Genomic DNA, 14,004 nt, shown 5'->3' on the forward strand with positions numbered 1-14,004 from the left:
CTGGTTTCTCTTCTATTAGGATAAATTCTTCAGTGATATCCTTTGAAGAATGTCTGAACAAATAAATCAAATTTCTTTGGCAACTGAAAATATTCCAAATTTTCTTTCCCCAGCGACTGATGATATTAAAGTTGAAGAAATTGCAACTGTTTCTGGAAATTCTTTTGAGCGGTACATAATGTCATTTCTTTTTAAAATTCTGGATTCAAGGAACAGTGCTCTTAGACGATTTAGGTAACTCGAAACCTGAACTTTTCGAAAGCTTTGACTTGTATAAACAATAAAGTAATTTTATGAGGGGGCTTTTGACTTGTCGCTGAAAGCTTCACTATTGAACTGAGAGTGGTTTTTGAAGTGATCCTCAAGTGCTCTAATAATATTTCTCTTTTGATAACCTTCTAGTTGGATCCAAATTTTAGCCTGACATAACTGCAATTCCATCAAGATTACGTCTTTACTTTATATGCGTCTGTTTTTATATATGTCAGGTGTGTCGCCAAATTCCCATGTCAACAAAAAATGCAGTTTATCAACGTGTTGTTTGGCGGAAATATTCAAAATAATTGATTAATTTTGACAGTAACATATGAAATCTAATCTAGGCCATCTCACGCAATCCGTACATTTCATCAGCTTGTTCCGAGCATCGTCACCCATTTTTCGAAACCGTATATGCACTTGAAAATTATGTTTTTGTTGATGTAGTATTCGGGATGTAATACCATCGAATCTGCTCTGAAACTTCAATCAGCTTTGATTAAACTCCTTGATAAGGAAGGATTTCTGGAATGAAATTTTTGTTCAGTTAAATATAGAAATATCTAATCTGTGGTAGAAGTCCACAGTAGAATAACTCAAAGTCGAATAACTCAAAGTCGTCTCCACAATTTAAATTGTGGGTTTTATGCTTCGCAAATATAGAAATGTCTTCATCAGATATGACTTTCGCTGAAGTGTTCTCACAAACTATGACAGTTCAGCTGAATGGTTGGAATAGTAAACGAAAAGTTGAACTCAAGAACTTGAATTCTTCGTATCCACAGATACGAAAAATGTCCCTATAGATATTGTCTTTGAAACAAATACTATTGAAAAATTGTTCACAGAGTAAAAATGAACTCAGTTGAAGTTGAGTAGCTAAGCGGACTCTGTTAGGGTGGATCTTGATGTGAAATATGTCGGTACCTATTGATAACCATAATCCGCTCATGATAGTCAGCACGCTGTTATTCAAAGATATGGCTATATCACAATAATGGAAACTTGATATTTTCGGTATTCCCGATCTAAACGAGAATACATTGTATTTAGAAAAAACCATTATGACCCACTTTCTAGGAACTGTCAAAAGATAATGAAGACGAGCGATATGAATATTCTACGCCCTACCTAGCAGGTCACCCTCGTCTTCCAACCAATTTTGATTTGGTAAACAGAAATCACACCAATGTTAAAAAAGGGATGGATTACTCGATGATTGTCAGCATGTTTTCGATGAATTGTTGAGAGAAAGAATTATTGAGGAATTTGAATTTTCATGAATCGAGAGATACAAATCTGATGATCTTTAATAAACTTTTGCCTAATTGACAATGTTTTTCCTAAGATGTGGGGCAGTGCTGTTGTGAAAGTGTAACCAAAAAAAAATATTTCCACTGAGTTTAAAGAGTTACGATCCATTAGTGTACTTCCGGCTGCATCTAAAATACTAGAGAAAGCCATAGAAGTACAACTCCTGAAGCACATTTCAGAATTCAACATTTCACCATCGGTTCAGTCTGGGTTTCGGAAGCGATTCATGGGTTTCGGAAGTGATTCAGTTGAACTACAACATTGCTGCATGTTGTAGATGACATTGTCAAAGCTCCAGATAGAGGACATTGTACAGCTCCAGTTCTTCTTGACTTCAGCAGAGCCTTTGACACTTTAAACTACGATTTATTATTGGAAGAAATCAAAAACCTACATTTGATTTATCATCTCCCCTATCTCTTCAGCGAGGTGTGCTACAAGGCTTTATACTTGGGCCGATTCTGTTTGCTCTCAACTCCTCCAATCTTATCAAAAATTTGAATCACTGCAAGGTGCACTTCTATGCGGATGACACTCAAATTTATTATAGTTTCCCCTCTCTAGATGTAAATGATTCTTGCATGATACTCAATGAAGACTTGGATAATTTTTATAGGGCTGCAACAGAACACTGTTCACTCCTGAACTCCCAAAAATCAAATGTTCTATTATTTGGACCAAAGTCCAAACGATCTGATATTTTAGAGTACCTAAACAAATCAATCAATGGCGTTAATATCAAGTTGGTGGAAGAAGCGAAAAATCTTGGAGTCATCTTTGACCACACTAGGAGTTAGGAGTTAGGTAGTATTTTCCACTGATATTGAAATTACTAATATGTGAAGCATTAGTTTTATCACATTTTAACTATGCTTATACTGTCTATGGACCATATTTGAGTGAGTGGTATAAACTAAAAATTCAAAAAGTACAAAACTTGTGCTTGCAACCTATTCATGGAATAAGACGTTCCCAGAGAATCTCTCATAAGCTCAAAGATGCCTATTGGTTGAATATGAAGAATCTTGCATGCCGTCAACCTATTCCATAAAATTATTCTCACCAGAAAGCCTGTCTATCTTCATAGAAAAAATTCTTTTCGAACAGATGTTCATAACATCAACATCAGGTTCAGGGGAACACTTACTCCATCTTCTTTTGAAACTGAATTTTTCCGCAGGTGTTTCAGTTATCAAATATGCCATGTTATGAATGACCTTCCCCTCGAATTTCGTAGCTGGGTTCCAGAAATTCAAATAGAATCTATTTAGCCATTTATTCAACACACGTCAATGTGTTGAACTTCACATCGTTTTGCTCCTACTTCTGTAAACTTAATTGTCGTAGTGTGGACAAATTTGTAAATTTTTTTTTGTTCTTGTGTAATTTGAAGAAAATTCAATAGAGAGGTACTTTTTAGGGTTGAGTGGAAGAACACTTCAGTCGTTGAATTTATTCAGGAACTGAACTGGACTTCACCCTTCATTTTCAATATTTTTTTAATAATAAAGACGATTATTATTTTTATTACTATCATTAACCTTATCATCCAGTCATGAAACTTTCCAGAGTCACTAATAGTTAGACCCGCTTTTGACACTACTGCTAAAGAAAAGAATGAACTTGAACCGATTACTTCTATTCTCATAGCGTTGCGACTACTGAAAATTGAACTGAAAGCGGATATCAGGAAAATATTTTTGATATTGAACTCCATTTAAGAGACAGAGAGAGGCTCACTTAGGTGGTATGATGAAAATGGAGAAGTAAATATCTGCCATAGGTAGTATAGGATAGAAAGATTAAAGGAAAATATAAATCAAAAAATATATTAATAGAAAAACATGTACAGAAATAACAACAACATAGTATCAACAATCAGTCATAGTGCTAAAGTAGGTTTCGCGTCCGAAATTGCCTACTGTTCATTCACTTCATCATTATCATTGACCCTCTTGATGGACTTGATATCCTTCATCTCCTTGACTCTCAAAGGAATTTACATGCTGCACTTCTCCACCTGTAAATATTTTTCATTGTTGAATCAATAAACGAAAAATTAAAAATGATTTCACAATAAATCTAGAATATGAAAATATACAACATAAAATTGTTCTAGTACTTTCATGTTCTCTGTGTATCACAAAGAGAGTGTCGGTTGTTATCTGACATTCATTCAGAGAGTTATAAGGCTGATATGACATGCCGTCATATGGAACCAATTTGAGTTCATAATTATTTTCATTTTGTGCTACTATTTTCTTTTTCAGTGTTGTGTGAAATTCTCATTTCATATTACACTGTAGTAACCCTCAAAAGGGAAGAAACGACTAGTGATAGATAAATGTTAACAGGGAGTCAAATTTCAAAATGTGATTATAACCACTTCGAAGGTGTTTGCTTTCGAATTCCGAAATCTGAGTGCTTTTCTATTATATATGTCGGTGGTTTCAATATATTCAAACAAACTCTTAATCTCTTACATCGAATGGAAATCACAGTGTGATATGAGAAGACTAGTTGTTGCCCGCGGCTTCGCCTGCGTAGAATTTGGTTTGTCATATCGAGTTCCGCGAAAGACTATTTTAAACAAATACTTACAATATGTTTCATCAACCCAAAACTTCAAGTTTAATAGAAGAGCGGAAAATAGCTAGTATTTTACATTTTTACTTTGAAAATACAGTTACTGAAGAAATATGCAAATTGCACTGAGTAATGAATAGCTTCGAGAATCGAATTATGTTACCATAAAGAAATTCGAAAACTAACACGTCAACAACATCTGCCCTCACGCGTCTGCCTGTGTTCGGGTCGCATTCTCGGCGATGGTGCTTAGACCGCTCCTCCACCCCCGCGCATCGTCCCCCAGCTTCTTACGCGTAATATCTTACTGCGTTGCGTCAAGTTGATCTTATCGTGATAACTTTCAAACAATTCGTCCAAATGTGTGAAGACGTGTGAAAGATATAGTTTATCTATATTGAATACTTAAAACGACAAATGTATCAATTTTTATTAGAATTTGGCAGATATTCTAAAATGTGCATTATAAAAAAGTATCCTATTCAATTGTATTTATGGCTCAGTAATTTGCATATAGTGGATACCACATAAGAGGTAGATATATGCTATCGCGGACTTTTATTTATATTTAGAACTATTTAAGATAAACAGTCTTACGGTACATTATCTGCATGCAACTCCAACGATATAAGCAGCGCACGCCCAGATAGCTCTCACGGAGCAAGAATTTTTCCAGCTTAATACTTATCGTTATATTATGAACAAAACTACACAAAAACTCGTGCCTATATGTTATTCTGATGTATAAGCTGAATTAATGTGAAGTTTAATCTGAATCCGCTCAGTCCTTTAGACGTGAAAGAGCAACAAACATACATACACACATTTATCCATCCTCACAAACTTTCACATTTATAAATATAGATACATCAATCAATCCATAATGAAAGTTAGATTAAAAACTTGGATACGTTTTCTTGTTATCGGTATGCTCTAACAAATTAAATACAAGTGGCTCATTCGTGGTACCACCTCTTGCCGAATCAAATAAGAAAATTTGTGAGAAAAAAAGTAATAAATCATAATCAGATATGTCAAGTATAGTACTTCAAACCCTGGAATATTTTATAGTAAAACTAATTGATACAATTCAAAGCAATTTTTTCAAATAATGAATGTCTTCTTGGGAATGATATTGAACTTATATTGTATTAGTAGTATTTTCTCCATCTACTACAACTAATTGGTTCTCCAGACTGTGGAAGGTTACCCCAGAATACAAAAACGCAAACAATGTATTTTTGGCTGTTCTCTGTTGATTCGTTTGTTTCTATTTATATTTCCACATCATATCAATATTATTTTTGTGACGCAGCAATAATATCATTGTCATTTCAACATGATTCAAATACAAATAATCTGCTGAATCGTCTCAGTATTGTCTCCTTCTAGAACCGAACCGCTTAATTGAGTAATCAATCTAATATTGTGACGATTTCCGTATGAACGACAAATATCTCTCGAATACTTTTACTATCAACGCTGGTGTTTCCCAGGTATCTATATTGTCTTCAACCCTGATCTTATTGTATATTAACGACTTATTGAAAAAAACCAAGAATTCAATATATTGCTTCACTGACGACAGCACATTCGTCTCGTCATTCCATTTGGTTTCCAAAAGGAAACATCGGCGGCCAATGCATATCTTTACTGGCAGCAGGAAGTTGCATATCTTAATGAGAATCTAGATGTAATTTCTTATTGGGATGAAAGTAACCAGGTTCAGTTCAATGCGACAAAAACCCAGGCATCGATTATCTTCAAAAAATAAATGTCTTCGAACCGAATATAATAATGTCAGGACAGACAATTTTACTTTTTGATTCGATGAGTTTTTTGGGAGTTGAAATGGACACCAATAGGTCGCTGGAATTGCAAAAGCCGCTTCTCAGAAGCTTGGAACACTACTCCGAACCAGAAAACTGAACACACCTCAGCATCTTTTGATGCTTTATTAAGCTCAGATCAGACCTTCGTTGGAGTATTGTTCTCATGTACGGAGCCCGCCCCTAAGCATACTCTGAAGCTGCTGAATTCCATACAGAGAAGAGCTATCCGCCTGAATGGAGAAGGAACATCACTTGCAACCGTGATAGTCTGGAACATCGAAAAAAGGTTGAAGATTTGTCTCTCTACTATGGATACTTTCACGGGAAGTGTTCAAGTGACTTGGCATATTTGATTCCACCAAACGTGGTGCATATCAGAAATACGCAATGGACTGTGACTGCTCATCGTTCAACTCAGTACACCTCGAACTTCACTATTCAAGAACTCTTCCATTTGGAGAACTACTTTTATGTGAAATGAATTTTCCAACAACATTTTTCTTAATGGATTTGATCTCCAGTGATTCAAATCCAATGTGAATCACTACTTTCTCACAGGCACCGCCTATGAAGCACCTTGATGGTTTTTCTGTAGTACTTGTGGTTTTGACCTTAAAAATTGATTTTCCTGTTTCACTTTCTTTGGCTGGTATATCTATAAAGTAACCATTTTTAGGATCTTCCGTTCACAATGAACAATTACTGTATAGTTACTGTGGACCAAAAATTTGAAGAGTTCTGGTCAACTGGAATAGAAATGTATAAAACCCAATTCAATTCATTCCAATCATTGTCGAGTACCTCCCTGGTAGTTCAATTTATCAGGATAAAATTGTCATTTCTCATATCTCTGAAAACACTATACAACTTATACAACTTTCAGTTACTTATATCCGACGGAAAATGCAGGAAGATAACAAATTGATAAGTTTACTTGTAAGTTCAAAATAGAAAAAATTACTTCTTGAAAATGGGGTTGGCAAGAAGATAGTAACTGAAAACCAAATGAAGCAACTCCAGCTATATACTATTTTTTTCTTCGAAACCTTACCTTCAAGTGAAGGTAGACGTCATTCGAGTATAATTTACATCTATGTCTATCATTCCATCATGTTCATCAAAATCAACTTCATTCTTTGGTACGATAGTTATTAGAAGAATATCCAATGCACTATATTAACTATCAATAATCAAGAAAAATCTACATAAAACTGAATTTTGTATTAAACTGGTATTTATATCATGAGACAAGTTTCAGCGTCAGTAATATGAATACAAAATATAAGATTAACGGTATGCAGACATAAACAGACACATTCACGAATTATGCTATCAAAATCACCAATAAAAATGACGGCCAAATCATATCTTGAATTCAGTATCTGATGATGTTCGTGCAGAGGAGATAAAATTTGTTAATTGTGATGAACTCAACACTAAAAAGTCATCACCCGAAGATGATGTGTCTATTTTTTCAATTTTGTTTTTCTTTCTGTATGCCACAAATACATTTTTTTCCTATCAAAAATATTGTTATGGTAATATAAATAATTGTCTCTCCTTCAAAAATTTTATGATTTCAGATAAATTAAAAATTACCAAACTCGTGACTGTTTCGTAAGGACTTCCAAAGATTGCCTGTTTTAAGTTTTCTTGTGTAAATAAATCAAATAATCTAATTACACTGATATACTACTGTCCAGTACTGTATGTGAGGTAATAATCACAAACCTGCGTTTTCTAACCCGTCGGTATGATTCTGAATCCCAAACGATTGTTGTGACCCTGCATGGTACGAGTCTCCGTTGTGACCAGAGTCAACAGGTACTGGGTATGGCTTCGGTACTTCCACGGGGATTGGCACTTGCTTGACGATCTCATAGGGTACTGCGTGAGGGACTTTGACGTACTTAGTCTCCACCACGGGGTATGGCTTTTCGATATGTACGGGGTATGGGTGAGGTACTGGTACTTTCACAGGGTACGGTTCAGGAACGTGTTCGATGACGTGCTTGTTAACATAGATTTCATCTCCTGGAAGATGACCTTTGGAGTACTCACCGAGTTCCAAGATGTCGTACTTTGGGTACTTGAGAATACTATAATCACGAGTATCTGGTATGCCTCCTAGATTGTGTGATCCGTAATGGTCGTAACCAGGCCTTGCCTTTGCTGTTACTGTCAAACAGCAAATTGCAAACAGGGTGGTCTGGAAAATGAGTTTTGAATAATATTTAATAATCAATGATGATAATTTAACAATTTTCACATTTTTAATTCATACACGCATTTCGTTAACACCGCAGCTGGGACAGGGTTAATCTATATTGAAAGTTTTTTTGTATTGATGTCTGAAACGAGTCTCGTCGATTCTACAGAATTGCAGAATTTGACTATTCATTTCATCAAGAAACAACTGATGTGTGGTTCGATACTAAGGATGATGAAAGTTGTCCCGCAACGAGGAATCCACTTCCATTCTCTTTTAAATGTTCATTCACTCCAGTGGAGTTTGTTACACCAAATGTGTCAAATATTTCCCACGAATTCAATCAAACTGAATCCGTAAACTAGAGGTCCCTGCGGTTATCCTTTTCAGATGAATGAGGGAGATTAATAATGAATGTCAATCGTGAAAAAGAGTTTCATTTTATTTTGAAAGATGTTCAAAATGACTACCGCTTGTTGACAATAATATCGTCAACTCCCACAGAACAGGATTTCTTTGTGCGTGTGTAATTGACGAATTTTGGTTTTTTTATCTTCAGTGTCTTCGATTTTATACTTTTCGGGCACCACCTGGTATCTCTGAGGAAAATTTTGAAAATAATATTCTGAAGGAAATCTCTTGTATCTGGTATGTATTTGGGTAACACTTCCTTATATAGCATTCGGAATTCACATTCATGAAGTAAGCGTCTATATATTTAAAAGTATTGACAAATTTTATGAAAATTCCACAACACAAGGCAGAAAAATTATATTAATGTTCCTTATGCGAGACTCGATATTGCTTCAAATTCTCCTGATTGTATTGGACCTAGGATATATCCAACTTCCCGAAATTATTAAGGCAACAAAGACATTATTTCAAAAGGAAAATAAATATTATTATTTTTATTATTATAACATAATAACATAACAGTTTCATCGCTTTCAATGAATGCTCCAATATAATTTTTGATTTCATAATAAATCATCCCTAGCTTTATATGTCAATGGAGCTTCTATTTGTTTTCTCATGTTCATGTTTTACTCTGAGGTATAACAAATATTCAAAAATATAGGTACAGTTTTTCTTTCCCGAAATTTTATTTTTTATGGACAAATGGAAATTAGGAATTATGAAATCAGAAAGTTCATGCAACAGTGTAATATTACTATATCGACAAATGTTGATATCATACTTATTAATTTCTAGTAGTTTTTATTGCACAATATGGAACATAAATCAATATGCATGTGAATCCGATTCATTACCAAAATTGAACTAAAAACATATCGAAGGAGACAAAATCTAACAATGAGCCCAAAATATTGGATGACTCGACTGTAAATTGAATATAATTGGTATTAACGGTTCCTTTAATATATTTTTGGGCACGTTATTTTGCTCGTCGGAATGGAACAGTCATAGTTTGTTACATTGTTCATTAAATAACATTGAGTATTGGAAAGCATGTCTAATTTTGCCGATCTGATACCGATAATGAATAAGAAAGTCCCGTGGATTGAAGTGAAAAGTGTTCAATAACTATAGGAAATAATATTCAAATATATGATAGCATGTTCGTAATTAATAGCAAGATACCGAACAGACTGGTTTTTGTAGTTACGGAATAAATATCTCCTTTCCGTTTCAACTCGTAATTGATGAAATAAAAGAAATTTCGGAATTTGAATAGAAAGTCTTGATATTACAAAATATGCATAATATACAAGACATTCCAATTAAGAAATTATAGATCCAACAGAAAATGAAATATAGGATCTGATGCAATTCATTCATTCCTTATTTGATCAACGAAGATATGATATGTTTGAAAGTTACTTCTTTGCATGATTCACAGATCTTTATGAAGAGTTCATTTAGAAATGAATTGCTTTCTTCCTTTTTGTATAAATATGGAGCAGCACTTATTTATAATAAAGGTTATTCAAAATTCATTTCACAATTGTTTTCGTACTTTTTGAAGAACCTTATCAAATGTTTTAATTATGTAAGATAATCACTTCAGCCTACAATATGTATTTCTACAAACCTAGATAGTTGTTTTATATTAATTTCTTAAAAAAATAAAAATATAATGAAAAATAATCAGAGTTGGATTTCAACTTCTGGTGCGTTCATAAACTGATTCTGCTCGGTCTGCTTTCAATTATAGTTAAGTTGAACTCCGAGACTTATCGATTGAAAACAGTTTTACCTCACCAGAAAAAAATGCTCTTTCTTGATGCGCGTTTCGTTAACCAAGCTAGTATCATCAGTAGCTGACTAGTACTACTGCTCGATGTTAATGTTTTATATGCATCCAGATGAATCATCTGTTCTGTGAATATGGGTGAGTGCGAACAGTAGGCTATTAGAAATAGGACCTTCATTACTGTTCATAGATCTAATTCTTCATTTGTGAACTTTCGAAGGTATCTGAAAACTTGTCCTGAACCATCGGTATCATTGAATACAATTATTCTTCACCCATTCTGTGTCCGTTCTCTGTGGCATAGTGAGCAACACCAGACTCCTCTAGGCTATGAAATCGAATATGTGAAACATATGCCTCGTAGCGAGCTATTATAGTTCGTTTAGTTCGAGCAAAATATTTTCTACCACAACCCTCATAGACTTACACTTTTCCATCATCTTGCATTTCGAGTGGTCCGAAACTTGAAGTGTACGAGAGATTTTGAGAACAGCTTCAACGAAAGAAATGAACGAATCCGTCGGTTTATTTGGTCAGTATGGGAAAAGCATACATTTTAAGTCTCCATCTTTCTGAAAAGTCGAAGATTCACGAAGACAGCTTCAAAATTTTCTCTTCGAATCAACTTATCCACTGTTCTCTAATTTTTTCTCGACATCATTTATTTCTTTGCTCAAATGGTACACGACCAGCCTACGAAGGAGAAAATGTAGTCCCGCCAATTTTGTTGTGGGCGGTGGTGAGGGAAATATCTGAAAGTGCTGGTATCCTTTCTACATACATCAAATTCCAAACCATATCGATGTTCCAAGTGGGGGGGGGGGTTTGAAATTGTTGAGACCGGAACATGACTACGAGTTTTTAGATGCTTCCGATGAACGGTGAAGAAGGTTCCATTTCTATGTACCCACTGTTCGTACTTGTATGTAATCACTGGTAGAAAACATGTAAATATTATGTATCAGCCAAGGAATAAAAACAGAAAGAATAACAAAACACTGGAAATCAATTTAATGACCCTCATTAGGTAAAGTAGTGATTAGTCTAGATGAGCATGAAAACATTAACATTAGCGAATCGCACGACAAGAGACGGCATTTTTGTATTGAGGTTAAGTGTTTTCGAAAGACTTCACGCCAAAGTCTTATCAAGTCTGACAGTTATATTAGGAATTCAGAATACATATTTGATGCTCACTGCACCGTACTTATTTATACATCTTGAAAAGCAGATCAATGGAAATATGTAATCACTATAATTTCTAACTTCAATTTCTTGAACTCGACAGACAAAACACGTGTTTGTTGTTGAAATTTATCTGCGAAATAGTTTTTCAACGGTTAATCAGAATATAAGATGACAACATTCTTCTAACAAGGCATTGACAAGACATCGACAGAAGTAAGTATATGAACACATTTCTATGAAAACAATTTGAATATGAGAAGTGAAATTTTTCATACTGTCTGGCATAGAATGAATTCAACATAAATACCAAATATGATTATGGAAACTGAGTTTGTATACTGATTTGGAAAAATATTAAAAAATGTGACAGGAAAGTGAGTCTGTTTTTCAAATTTTCAACTGTATCGTGAAATTAAAACATATTTCAAAATTTCAAAATCAGTTTCTCTACAGTGGAGTGAAACATAAAGATTATCTGGTCCGGTTCAATAAATAAAATTCAATTTTCAATTTTCAAGATGGAAAATAGCTTTATCAGGTCGAACTTTATTATTTTAAGAAATAAATAAAAACTAGTCTACAGCGCGAGGATCATATGATATACGAGTATACATAATGTCCGCATCCGAAGCATTAGCATGAGAGAAAATAGAAGTTATTCTAACTTATACTTTCATTTTGGAAACTCATCTACTGAAAATATTTTTGTTTTAGTTTCCGATTTTTTACATTCCATGGATAAGATCGATAGAGTGTGATATGGATATTTTTATTTTTCGACTTGCGATAAACTCGAAAAAATATTTTTTCTTCAAGATGAAGCTCGACTCTAACTAGAAATAATACCTTAACAGTTTTTTTTGTTCGATTGAAAACCTATTCATTCTGTATAAATTCATATTGAAAATAGGATGAAGAAAATAATTTTTGTCCAATTCCATCTAAGATTTTTATTCGTTACGACCGGTTTCGGTTCATGATTATCATTCATTATTCAAGTTCATCATTCAAGTTCACTTGAAAATGATTTTAAAAATCAAAAATTTAATAAATCAAAACCGGTCGCAACAAATGAAAATCTAAGTAGAAAAAGTTATTTTCTTCATCCTATACGCATACAGTTACTAATTATATATATATATATATCAAATTAAATAGTTTTGAATTGAATGTTCGTTGAATAGAACTATCCGATACTTGATGAAAATCTATATCAAAACTAATTAATACAATTCATTGTACGATTTTCACTATAAAGGGTTTTACAAAAACCTCGAGACGTGTTTCGCCATACAATAGCTTTCTCAAGCATAAACTGTTTATGAATGTGCCTGTCTGAAAAGAAGTTACTTGATGAACTTCAATCCTTTTCATATTTATGAATAATTATTTTCTGAACGAATTCACATTAGAACCGTTTTCGAGCTACCACCAGGTACAAATCTATCATAAGTAGGTATTTTAGTAACTGTAATGTTCGGAATCACACGTTAAAAGGTAAGACCTCGTTAGTTCTTACCTAGCACAAGTTTAAACTTCTCAAGGTTGTCGTTCGTAGGGGTGCGATAGCTGGTTAACGGGAAACACATATTTTAACATATTTTTTTAAGATATATTTTGTACGATTGAATTCAATTATCCAGTTATACCTAATAATATCCCAGAAAAATTTGATCGTTTCATAAAATAAAAGAAAAATTGCTTGAATGCAATTCAAATTGTTCTCAAAGTTACCCTCAAAAACTCGTAAATGAGAAAATACTTCTCTATTGTCATCTGCAGCATTTGAAAACACTTAGTTTTGATTGTATATTTCAATATATCGATCCTGTTTTACTGAACGAAAGTATTGTGGAGGAAATCAGAGATTTATCGACCTTATTTTTTGGGTTTTTCGCCACCTACAATCTGAAAAACTTAAAAAATTGTGAATTTGATGAGTGACCAATGAAAATTAATTCAAATTTATGCCGTAACTCATCAGAGTGAACTGAAAGTTTGTCTTTCTGAACCTCTTCAACGTTTTCCACTACAATTTTTAATTTTTTTTAGATTCTGGAAGGTGAAAATACCCATACAAGTCGACTAAGTAACATAACACATTTCACTGTTCTCTTTCACTTGTCCTTTCACCCTTACTTACAAGACAATTCATTGTTGTACACTAAGATCTGGTATTTTGCAATAACTGACACTGTAACGGAGCAAGAGAGTATTTATATGGGACCGCATCTCTTCCGGTATCTCCCTGTAATATCAATTCACTTCCACTTTCATTAGAACTTGACAAAAAAATGATGGCAATCCGATTCAAGCGGAGCGAGCGAGATAGGAAAAGAATCGCCACTCACAAAAGTAGTTTCTTCTTGCCGAACTTGACTACAGAAATAAAAGTATTCTTC

The 14,004-nt window shown here is 33.9% G+C and overlaps 1 protein-coding gene across 1 annotated transcript; it reads right to left on the reverse strand.

Annotated features, from left to right (window-relative positions):
• Nucleotides 1-3,385: 3,385 nt before the first annotated feature.
• Nucleotides 3,386-13,897, reverse strand: LOC111502469 (uncharacterized). Its single transcript, XM_023156556.2, has 3 exons — nt 13,746-13,897; nt 7,722-8,199; nt 3,386-3,592 (listed from the first exon to the last, which is right to left on the reverse strand). The coding sequence occupies exons 1-3, from the start codon at nt 13,755-13,757 to the stop codon at nt 3,516-3,518; spliced, it is 567 nt and encodes a 188-aa protein (XP_023012324.2). The 5' UTR covers nt 13,758-13,897; the 3' UTR covers nt 3,386-3,515.
• Between the last annotated feature and the right edge of the window lie 107 nt (nt 13,898-14,004).

The sequence above is a fragment of the Leptinotarsa decemlineata genome, unplaced genomic scaffold (assembly GCF_025532065.1).
Source record: "Leptinotarsa decemlineata unplaced genomic scaffold, Ldec_3_MD MMD2_tig00026369_RagTag_RagTag, whole genome shotgun sequence".
Taxonomy (NCBI): domain Eukaryota; kingdom Metazoa; phylum Arthropoda; class Insecta; order Coleoptera; family Chrysomelidae; genus Leptinotarsa; species Leptinotarsa decemlineata.

Excerpts from the sequence above, each read along its gene's own strand:
- LOC111502469 (XM_023156556.2), bottom strand. Across the intron at positions 3,593-7,721 it reads CGACGGGTTAGAAAACGCAG|GTGGAGAAGTGCAGCATGTA; the intron begins GTTTGTGATTAT and ends AAATATTTACAG.